The following is a 12638-nucleotide window of genomic DNA, read 5'->3' on the forward strand; positions in this document are numbered from 1 at the left end:
TTTTCCAATTTCTTGAGATAGATATTTCAATAACTAATTTGTAGCTTTTCACTTTAATATATTCTATAAAGCTCCTCATTTTTCTTTGAGCACGGATTAAGACCTTAATAGCAACAATATTATTCCCAAATCCCAGATTATACTACAATAAATGTTAAACAAATTTGAGGGGGGATCTAGGGGAGGAAGAAATGCCCTAAATTTCATCCATGTCCCTACAAAGGAGTTAGTGGGTGCAGCGCACCAGCATGGCACATGTATACATATGTAACTAACCTGCACATTGTGCACATGTACCCTAAAACCTAAAGTATGATAATAATAAATTAATTAATTAATTTAAAAAAAAATGTTTACATGAGAGGCCGGGTGCAGTGGCTCACACCTGTAATCCCAGCACTTTGGGAGGCCGAGGCGGGCAGATCATAAGGTCAGGAGTTCAAGATCATCCTGGCCAACATGGGGAAATCCCAAAAAAAAAAAAAAAAGAAATGCCCTAAATTTCCCATCTGCCATAATAGAAACATCGAAATAGTATCTTATAGCTCTGGAAAATAAAGCAGTATATCATTTATACCTCAAAGTTCACTGGATGAAGATAATTAAAATATAAAAAAGGAAACAGGAACAACACATGATAAAACAAGATAATATAAGACACTAGCTTTAATAACAAATTTGAATAAATTATTTTTATTTAAACAGTTTTTCTCAGATTGAGTTAAAATAATCTAATTTCATATCATTCAGTGGCTTCAAATTACACAATCTTACTCAAGGAGAAATAGAAAATCCGAAAAGCCCTATAACCATTTAAAAAAAAATAATATGTTGTTATGCAACTTCCAATACAAAAACTTTAGTTCCAAATAGTTGTTAAGTTATATCAGACACTTAAATAAGAAATAATACTAATGCTATGCAAAACTATTCAGAAAACAGAGGAGGAAATATCATTTCACAACTCATTTTATGAGGTCACTATTACCCAGATACTCAAAACCAGACCAAGTTTATACAAGTAAAGGAAATTTCAGACAAATATCTTTCATGAATCTAAGCCTAAAATTACTTTTAAAATATTAAGAAATTGAATCCAATATTATACAAAAAAGATAATACACCCTGACCAATGTTGGCATAGCCCAATAATGCAAAGAATCCCAAAAACCCATCAAAATATTTCCTTATGTTAATCCATGAAGGGTGAAAAATTATGTGATTATTATAATTCATCTGTAAAAAGCATTTGATAAAATTCAAAATTCATTTATGAAATCAACTCTCAAAAACCTAGGAATAGAAGCCAGGCATGACGGTGGCTCACACCTGTGATCTCAGCATTTTGGGAAGCTGAGGCAGGCGCATAATTTGAGGTCAGGAGTTCGAGACCAGCCTGGCCAATATGGTGAAACCCCATCTTTACTAACAACACAAAAATTAGCCAGGTGTGGTGGCGTGCGCCTGAAGTCCCAGCTACTCAGGAGGCTGAGGCAGGAGAATTGCTTGAGCCCAAGAGGCAGAGGTTGCAGCGAGCCACAATCACGCCACTGCACTCCAGCCTGGATGAAAGCTAGATTCTTTTTCAAACACACACCCATAAAACCTAGGACTAAAATGAGACACTAACAGACTGAAGAACATCATTGGAAAGTCCTCAGTAAAGATCATTCTTGAGAGTAAAGTACTCAATGTTTTTCTCCTAAAGTTGGGAATAAGACAAAGATATCTTTCTCATTACTTCTAGTCAACTTTTTACTGAAAGTTTTTATCTATGTAATATGACAAGAAAATAAACTAAAATTATAAAAAATGATAAAGAAGTATAATCTAGGTTGTGTACTCGGAAAACCCTAAAATTCTAACAGAAAGTAACTATAGCTAACAAGTGAATTCAATGATGTTGCAGGATAACAAGTTGGTATTCAATTTTTTAAATATATACTTATATTTCATATAATGCAATTAATATTATAAAATTAAATATTAAAATACCTTTTATAAACCCATGAAAAACCATCACATACTGAGGGATAAACTAGCAAAGGATACACCAAGCCCCCACACTGGAAACTAAATATTTCTGAGAGAAGTTTTAAAAGGTCTAGATAAATGAAATGATAAACCATTTTATGATTGGAACACTCAATATCATTAAGATATCAGTCTTCACAAATTGATCTGTAAATCCAACATAATCCCAGTAAACCAGACATGTTTTTTTCTAGAACTTGACAAGTCAATTTTAGATGAATTTGGAAGGCAAAAGACCAACACAAGCCAAATAATCTTGAAAAGGAAAAGCCAAGTTGAAACCGGTGTCTTTCCTAATTATAGCACTTACTATAAGTGATAACAATTAGGACAAAGGCTACAGAGATCCAGGGAACAGAATAGACAGAAGTAATAGACACACACGTATGTAGACAAATAGGTTGTGGTGGTTGTTGTTGTTGTTGCTGCTGTTTGAGTCGGAGTCTCGCTCTATTGCCCAGGCTGGAGTGCAGTGATGCAATCTCGGCTCACTGCAACCTCCGCCTCCTGGGTTCAAGTGATTCTCCTGCCTCAACCTCCTGAGCAGCTGGGATTACAGGCACCCCCCATCACACCCGGCTATTTTTGTATTTTTAGTAGAGACGGGGTTTCACCATGTTGGCCAGGCTGGTCTTGAACTCTTGACCTCAGATGATCCACCCACCTCAGCCTCCCAAAGCAAGGACAATACTCTTTTTCATAAGCTTATTATTCATTTTAATGAGAATAGTAAAACATCTGAAAATAAGTTGTTGTAGAATGACTGGATATCTGTGTGAAATGATGAACCTGAACCCCTTTGCACACCACAGTTAAACATCAATTTAAGATGGATGCAACTTAGAGATATATACAGATTTCTTATATAAAACACCGGAAGCACAGACTATAAAAAGAAATGTTGGACTTCATCAAAACTCAAACTATTGCTCATCAAGAAAGTGCCATCAAAAAATTAAAAATAAAAAGGGAAGTGACAGATGGAATCAAGTCATGATGTGCGGGTATCAGTCCACAAGAACCTTGTAGAGAATAAGCAAAACTAACCTAACAGTGTTAGAAATCAGATCAGTGGTGGTTCTGAGGGCCTGGACAACTGAAAAGTGCTGTAAGATAACTTTCTGTGGGGACAGAAGCGTTACATGTCTTGCTGTGCCTTTGTCAAAACTAACAGAACGTTATACGTAAGATATGAACATTCCATTATATTTCACAATATAGTTCACTCTTTCAAGAACGAAGGACTTATTACAAAAATTAAAGAAAATAAAATTGTTTTCTAAATAATGTAAACAAAACCAATGAAAATCTGAGATGAAGTATTTGTCATAAACATCTTCAGAAAAGTTTCTAATATACAGAATTCTCACAATCAGGAAAACAAACAGTAGATGTAATTTTTGATAAATCTGGCAAAAGACACTTATAATGACTCACTCTATATGTATTTTGAATATTTATTGGTAAGGAATTTCTGGAAAGCAATTTGGCAATGTGTGATTCTTAAAAGAGTTTATAGTATTTGCTCCAGTGATTCAGATTTTAGTACTCAGTGTAAGTTTATAATCAAAGATATTAAAAACTATCTAAAATTTACATAGAAGAATGTAGTACAGTAAACTCTATGAACCAATATAAAAGGACTGAATTATTCAGCAAATTGAGCTAAAAATTGGTTATTTTATTGCATCTTAATTTACATTAGATTAAAATTGGCTTACTTTTAATATTCGTTAAACAGATAATTTAAATAAATTATAGCATAGCTATATAGTGTAATATTATGCATTTCTTAACAATTTTAGCACCTTAGAATATTTAATAGTGTCTGAAAATGCTTATAAGTGCAATATACAAGGTTAAATACTTTCAGTGTAATAATAATTGTGTGTGAATATTTTTGTGTATTAAGATACAGTATAACAGAAATCTCTAAGGTTTAACAGTTAAATTTTTTATTTTTAAAAATAATTTTCCATATTTGCTGCCATGAACATGCTTTACTTGGAAATGCAGATAAAATCCATGCAATAGTCAATTTTTGTAAAGCAAAAAAGAAAATTCTGGGGAGTTTTAAAAAGATACTGTGGATTTTTTTTTTTTTTAAGTACTGCTTATTGTTCAAGAAATGTAAGCATTCCAATTCACAGTGATCTTTGACACTGAGCAGATGGCACCTAGCAACTAAATCTATTGCTATTTCCGTGTGATAATAAAATAAATTTTGATGAATTTTAGTTCTGTGGTGGAGATGGAGTCACAATTTCTGAAGAGTTCCACAAATTTTGACAAGCATAAATCATGTTTTGTTTATTCATGGTTTAATTGCATTATACAGATCTAAGGATGGGTCTAAATGTGCAAATATCTGCTTTTTCAGTGTGGTTCAGCTTCTAAAGCTGTTAGAATTGAAGAGTGACCACTGCAATAATCGTCTATTATAGAAATTTTGGAGATAAGATTATAAAGAACAGAATGATCTTGAAATGTCTCATCTTCTGTGTAATATCTGGCTCGATTTAGTTCCTTTAGCATTTCAAGTAACTATTAAGAAAAAAACAAAGCAGACTGTTTAAACAATGGGATGAATCTAGATTCCAAATTGATATGAAACTCAATAATAAATTCCAAGCATTAGTCCAGTTTTTCTAATACCAGATTCTTGAGGACTTACTCATCAACACTTAATATTAGACCAATGTCTCTGGTCTTTTGCCTAAATACCATTTAGTAGTTTTGGATTCTTACTAAAATTTCATGTTTTAATTGGTATGTAAAAAGTGTTGAAGAATATAGAATTGGGCTGGGCATGGTGGCTCACACCTGTAATCCCAGCACTTTGGGAGGCCGAGACAGGAGGATCACCTGAGGTCAGGAGTTCAAGACCAGCCTGTCCAACATGGAGAAACTCACCCTGTCTCTACTAAAAAATCAAAAATTAGCTGGGCATAGTGACAGGTGACTATGATCCCAGCTACTCTGGAGTCTGAGGGAGGAGAATCACTGCCTCAGGAGGCGGAGGTTGCAGTGAGCCGAGATCGTACCATTGCCCTCCAGCTCAGGCAACAAGAGCGAAACTCTGTCTCAAAAACAAAAAAAAACAAAAAAAAAAAGAATATAGAATTGGACTTTCTTGTTGTCTCTGTATTGTGGCCACAGAGCTATGGATAGTGGGTGAAAAGAACCAAGAAATGTTAAGAGAGACGTAAAGATAATTCATTGAAAGTCTTTTATAGGAGAAGGGCAGAAAAGAAGGGGCATTTACCCCTCTCAAGCCCCATGAAAGAGGAAGGGCAAGAGAACTACTTGTAGAATTTGGTTGTTTGTCAGGAGGACAGACTGGCTTCTCACCTCACCCATGCTGGTAGAACTGTAGAATCAAGTAGTGCTACCCAAGCTGGTACCTGGGCAGTGTTCAAGAGAGTTTGGGGAAGAACCTGAGTTTGGGGAAGTAGTGGTTTCAGTTTTCACCATGGTGAACCTGAGGTCAGGATGCAAGATGGGTCCGAGGCTGTTTGTGATAGCCAAACAAGGAGAATGGGTCAGCAACTGGACAAGACACACTGCCACATTTGGTGGGACAAGTGCACACCTTATAGTTAGCTGAGCTTGATTCATCTTGAAAAGACCCACACCAGGACAACTCTTGCCTGTGAAAAAGAGCTCCAGCAGAAAGATAATGAAGGTGGAATGCAAAAAATAGAAGCTAAGGGTAGTAGGCTCCATGTCTAATCAAGGCACCTCCCCTTCAGGGAGCAGGGGAGATATCTGAGGTGTTGGGATGGTTCTTCTGAGGTGTTGGGATGGTTCTTAGGAACATACCATATGCCTCAAAGAGAGAGGTAGCATATGAATACATCTTGTCATTAAGAATTCAAAAATAAAGAAGAACTTTCAATAGTAACAACTATTTAGAAGGAATTTACCCCCTTTTCTTTTCATTATTCTTACCCTGGAGAAGTCAAAAGCAAAAGAAAGGGGGGTGGGGGGGAGTCACCGTGGAAAGACGGTGATGGAACAAGCAGGAAAGAGCATATTCTATCTTTCTCATTCTCATTGCTGGACTCTCAGTAATGGACTTAACCTGAAAGAAGAGGAGAAACTTTCCATTTATTTGAGACTTTAAAATTATCAATTACACCAGTCATCTCATCTGAGACAAACTTGACAATATCCTTATGGGCAATAGTGAATTAAACACTAATCTCTGCCTGAGATACCACCAGGGACAAGAAGAGGAAATTTCATAGCTGTGTGAGAGCAGGGTTGGAAGAAAAACCATTTTCCTAAATTGTACCCTACTAAATCTGGGTCTTTTAATGAATTAGCTACAGTAACAGATTTAACGTAAACAATGTCTTCTATAAATACTGGGTTTTTTATCATGTGATATTTTGAAACAAATTTGAAGCCTACTGCCATCAGAGAATCTCAGTTAAATCTTTAAAGTTATTTTGACCAGTTGGTTGTATAGAGAAGTGAGTCTTAACTTTATGGAATCACTCGTTAATAGAAACAATAAAGTGAAATTCTCCAATTTAGGGTTGACATTTGCCATTTATGCTCAGATAGGCCCAGGCCATCCAAGTTTTGCCAGTGACTCTAGTTATGTACATTTGTGGGAGAAACAATAGATGGATATAAACTACAGCAGAATGAAAAAATATGTAAACAAATTATCCAATACTTACAGCTATTTTAAATCATTATATAACCAGTTTATAGCTACTGTATACATTTATGTAAGTATTAATTTTATTTATGTTAGTTAACTTAATAATGCCTAGATATTTTAATTAATAAATTTTAACAAATATTTAAGCCTCATGAGGGATAAAGATTCAATTTTACACATGGAATTGTTTACAGCCTAAATCATTATGTCACCAACGATCTAAATCAAAAATGCCTTTCCTTTTGTACAGTTTCTTCTTTTGAGCCATTTTTGGCTTTTAAGAGGAAGACAAGCTAAAAGTATAAGGAGTTCACACTGACTTACTTAGCTGAAGATATTGTTAGATTTAACTCCTCTCTGTGGAAAACCTAATGAGTTAATATTTATACATCTCTCGGTTTCTGAATATTTAGGTATAATACTTTGTTCCATGTTCCATTGTTTTCTTTTGACCCAACCTTCAAACCCGTGACTTCTGAAGCAGAAGAAGAAATAGAATACAGTGGATAAAAGTCTTCTTTGAAGGAAAAAAAAAAAAAAAAAGAATCTATTGGCTTCCAGTAGACATTTTTCAAATTTCTTCTAACTAACATACAAAAATGCATTTTATGTGTATGCAGTCACAATGCACTGAATGTTCACCATGTGCTAGATGCACAGCTATTTAATACATAAATTCCCAAAGCCTCTTTTTATATATATATTTCTACTTAGTATAACGGAAATTTAGCTGAACAGATATGTCTGTTTTCCTGTACGGTTCTCCATTAAACATAGTTTTCCATCTGTATTCTTACAAAAGGGAAATTATCAAGGGGTTGTTTGAAGGACTTCTCACCCGTTTGTTTTCTGTATGTTACTTCTTGTCAGAAACCCCGGTCTCTGATCCTTTGCTTCTCCAGGCAACTGCGAGATCCACTTACCTCCACCTGCCAGTCTCAGACTCACAGCTATGCTTGGATCTGTTCCTGCATAAAATAGAACGATTTAGGTCGGGCTGGGTGGTTCACGCCTGTAATCTCAGCACTTTAGGAGGCCGAGGAGGGCGGATCACGAAGTCAGGAGATCGAGCCCATCCTGGCTAACACAGTGAAACCCCGTCTCTACTGAAAATACAAAAAATTAGCCGAGCGTGGTGGCGGGCCCCTGTAGTCCCAGCTACTCAGGAGGCTGAGGCGGGAGAATGGCGTGAACCCGGGAGGCGGTGCTTGCAGTGAGCCGAGATCGCGCCACTGCACTCCAGCCTGGGCGACAGAGCGAGACTCTGTCAAAAAAAAAAAAATTGATCTATTTAAAAACTCACTGGCTGACCGGGAAGATTTCAGTTCTTCTCGGCACTGATGATCCATTCAGTCCCCTCTCGTTCCACCTGGAGCCTTGCTGCCCCTTTTCCCTGAGTGCAGTCACCCTGTCTTGCCAGACCTTGATCTATTCAATTCGTCTAAGCCTTGTTTTGTAGCCCCGTCTAGACTCGTGTAGTTGCAGCCTTACCCCTGTATCTCAAGCCTTCTCTGGGCATGGCCTATTCCTTTGGACCTCATCATTCAGCCCTAGTGAAAAAGATGCCCTTGTAAACATAATTGCGGATTCAATACTAGCATCTTTGTTGGATGCAATATTTATATTATAATAAAATTATATACTTTATTATAGTATAATTATATATTTATAATATTTAATAAATATTCCACCTTTGGTTTTTGTGTTAACCATTTAAAATAAAATTCTACTTTCTCACATATTAGCTAATATGGAACTCTAAATTTTACCAACATACAAATTCACGGGCAATGTGTTTGGGACTTTTTAAGTGTGTAGTTTTAAATCTTATATGAATTAACACATTTTGATTTGGTATTTGTTTCTACATAACCTTTTCAAAAATTCGTTTTTCCATACATTCAGCAGTCTTCACAGATTAGCAGAACATTTATGTTTTAGGATATTATTATCATTATTTAGACAATTAGTTTCCTTTTCAGTACTTTTGGGTATTTGGGAATGGGTTTAGTTTTAATAATGTTTTATTGTTGTTGTCAATCATCTAATAAGGAAAATAGTTGGAATACACATATCTTGATAAATTGTAAACTATCTTCCATATATCTTTCTTTCTATGCTCCTGTCTCTTGTTTTGTTCCAATTAGCATAAGAACTCTTTCTTACAAAATCAGACATGAATCAGTTGAGATGGGATTAATTTATTTGGGCAGATATTAGATAACACTTTTGAAAAAAACAAGTGCTCTTTTGTTCTGCTGGTACATGGCATCATTTTCCAAAGTTATTCCTCATGATTTCTCTAATATTGCTACTTCCCTGGCAATATTTTAAAGTGAGTTTCACAAATCAACAGTTCTCAAAGTGTGGTCTGCAGAGCAGCAATGTCAACATCTCTTAGGAATAAACAGAAAATGTAAATTATCTGGCTCCAACCCAGCCCTATTGTACCAGAAATTATAAGATTGGAGGGGGCCCAGCATTCTGTGTTTCAACAAAGCCTCCAGGTAATTTTAGCACACTGAAGTCTGAAAAACCAATGGTATAGGAAATAAAAACCAAACATGGGTTCTTAAATGTAAAAAGCAGCATAATTAGAGAGTGATTTAAAATGCCTGCTTGATAGAATTTTTTCACAAAGATAAACATTGTTTAAAAATCATTTTAATGGAGCCAATTTTAACCACTCCATTTTGAAATGGTCTTTCTAGCAAAGCCTTAATAAATTTTTCAATAAAACAAAGTGTATTATGCTACTAAGAGAATACACTCATTGAAAAGGCAGAAAGCTTCCTTCCTCATTATAATGGAATTCGGTTAAGTAGTTAGGTAACATAATGTGCTGCCTTCATCTTTTTGTGCCTAGTTTTCTGCTGGATTAAATTTGTTCACTTTTTAATTGAATCTGAAATTCTTAGATATTAGCCATTAGGAGAGAAATAGATTTTGAATATTTGAAAATTGAAAATATAAATATAATCTTAGTATAATTTTTTTCTAAAGTTGCAAGAAATAGCATCCAAAGGAAGACTGGAGAGTTCTAAACCACAACAAGAAGGGTTGACTTGAGTTGCTGGGTAAAAAAGTAGTGAGGACAGGGAAAGCAGAAGGCAGGCAAGAGGCAGGGGCACCACGGGTAAATTTCACCTGCTTGTATTGACTAGAGATGGCCCTGGAAAAACTCCCTTAGGGCAAGTTGTCCAATTACTTTTTTTTAAATGGGCCTTGATGATATACATAGAGATAGAGACAGAGAAAGAGACAGAGATAGAGATACATAGAGCCCTATTATCATGTGAATCTTATTAAATTTACTTACTTGATTTTTTTCAGCTTTCTCCAGTGTCCAGTGTGATGCTTGTACTCTCTTCCTTGCTTATTTTTCCTAAGCTCTATCTGCTAACATTTGAGCACACAAACATTTCAGTGAAAATGTAATGGTCCTTCTGGGTCCGCTGTTACAGGTCATGTTTCATATACCATCCATTGGAAGGACACTCAATGTCAAGATCTTTTTTTTAAACATTCTATGTTTTTAACTATCAAACTATGGGCATGAACATCAAGGGTCAATACAGCCATAAGCAACAATAATACTGGTTAATGATGTTTACTTCAATATTTTGGAAGAAATGTTATTTAGTGGCATTTTGGCAATTATTTTTTTTGGTTGCTAATTCTGACTCTGGAATTGATGACAAGGAAAGAATGTAAAGAAATGTTTTACTTTCCATTTCTATAACAATATTTTCTCTATGCACAACAGGTGCCACTGACATGTGATTAATTCCAAATGTAGGAGCTGAACTTTATCAAAAGCTTCTTGGCCAAAGAACAGAAGATTGATGTTCAGGCATTGTCTATATTCCTGTGTAAACCCTTTGGGTCCAAGTTTCATTTATAGTTTTATATGAGATCATGCCCCTTTGATTTACTAGTAATTCCATTGGAGTGGGAATTATGATGGGAATGTATGTGTTTAATGCTAAATGTTTAATGCTAAATGCTTCAGTTGGTTGCACGTAAGAATTTTAAGCTATTGGGAATATGTATATATTTGGGCTTTTCATTGCAGATAATTAATAAGGCAATGTTCTTTCTTCAGCTTTCAGCCATAGAATTGATTGCAATTTGTCATTTCTTAGGAAATGAATGTGAAATCCATATACATATTAGTTTCATGGGTCAATAATCCAAAAGACTGAATTATTAGATAAGCTATTGTCCAAAATATCAAGACACATGAGTATAAATATTGTTTTTATGGCTAGTAAATGTTAAGCTATCATGGTTATGTTAATTTGGAATTCAAATATTGTTTTTTTGGCACCAGAGAATCCTTACTAAGTAAAATATCTGCCAGAGAAAAGAATCTTTCTGTTATACAATTTCAGCTCAGTACCAGCAAACATGTAGCATTTATGTTGTTATGATGTATAATAGTACATTCCTAAACATATCAATCATTTTCTATCTGCAGCTGCACTATTTCATCTCTCAAAATAATTAATTCAACAGCACTGACTTTAAAGCACTATTCACAATTAAATCCTAACCCACAGAGGTATATCTGCCGGTAATTCTTAAACTTTTTGTTATCATGACTTTTTTTGTAATTCTTCAACTCTTCCATCTCGTAATTCATCATGGCATAGATGTATTTTATTCATATAGTTATCAAATATTTATTGGACACTTAATGTAAACCAAGGATATGGTGCTAGGAACTAGGGATACTTTATAGAGTATGTTGTAAGGCATATCAAGTTCTTTACTTCCTGGAACTTACAAACTGATCTTGTTTTTCAAAAAAAAAAATCTATTTAATGCATCTAAATGGGAATCAAAGGCAGCATAACTTTGCAATAGCCTTTAAGATACACAGACAGTTACGAAGTAAGGTTTGGAATGATTGCCTAATAATCATATTTTCAACCATAGGATATCCAGGAATGAAAAAAGTTAAGTATTTTTATTTTGCTTACCAAAGCAATGTCTTAAGTTCTGCAGAAGGCTGTAATGAATATCTGCAATTATCATATGCTAAATTTGACCATGACTACAATTTGTTTTGAGATACAAACTAAATTATTTTTGCAGTGCTTAAGTAGTTAGTGAGTCAGTCTGAGTGTGCATTAAATACTTCACATCAACAAAGGTAAAAATCAAATAAGATCTTGCCTAAGGAGAGCAAATAAGATATCCCTCGCTGGAATTGTATCTTTGATATCCACTTAGATTGTGTGAAGGAGCAAACCATAAGCACAATTTGGGCAGAGACTCCCTTAACTTTTGCCCTTATTTTTCCATTGTACAATTTGACTACTTAATCCTCACCATAGACAATACATGCAATGAAAAGTTGTTGAGTGAGTGAATGAATTAATGATTCAGAACACTTTAATGAACTCCTTTTCTCATACAAATTTGAAAATATGTAATGTTCTACAATGTTTATCCATATCACCTAGGGAGGATATGGTAATGTTTCCTGCAGTCTGTAGATAAACAAATTAATATCATATGGCCATAGACAGTCACACATCTTTTCACTTAATCTTCTCCATTCTTCATTTATTCACAGAGCGATTCAACGTGTATCTTATGCCTACGCCAAATCTGGATATTTATGGTGAATGCACAATGCAGATCACTCATGAAAATATCTATCTCTGGGATATCCACAATGCCAAGGTCAAACTGGTGATGTGGCCTCTCAGCTCACTGAGGAGATATGGTCGGGACTCAACGTGGTTCACGTTTGAGTCAGGAAGGTAAGATCTAATGCAGCAACCAAGTGTGGGAGTTGTATAACAGTCCTGAAAGAAAGTTCTGTCCATCATTGCCCCCGGTGAGCACTGTCTTCATTCAGGGTAAAAGTTACCAAATACATAATTTCTTCAGATTCTTAAGAACATGAATACAATTA

General features: G+C 35.1%; 1 protein-coding gene across 2 annotated transcripts in view; it reads left to right on the top strand.

Annotated features, from left to right (window-relative positions):
* DOK6 (docking protein 6) overlaps window positions 1–12638 on the top strand; it is a 447352-nt gene that overhangs the window by 285582 nt on the left and 149132 nt on the right. For both annotated transcript variants that reach the window (XM_054461226.2, XM_063653818.1), the window contains exon 5: window positions 12294–12483. In XM_054461226.2, coding sequence (XP_054317201.1) covers window positions 12294–12483 — 190 coding nt within the window. The remainder of the gene's footprint in view (window positions 1–12293; window positions 12484–12638) is intronic.

Source organism: Pongo pygmaeus, chromosome 17, assembly GCF_028885625.2.
Source record: "Pongo pygmaeus isolate AG05252 chromosome 17, NHGRI_mPonPyg2-v2.0_pri, whole genome shotgun sequence".
NCBI lineage: Eukaryota > Metazoa > Chordata > Mammalia > Primates > Hominidae > Pongo > Pongo pygmaeus.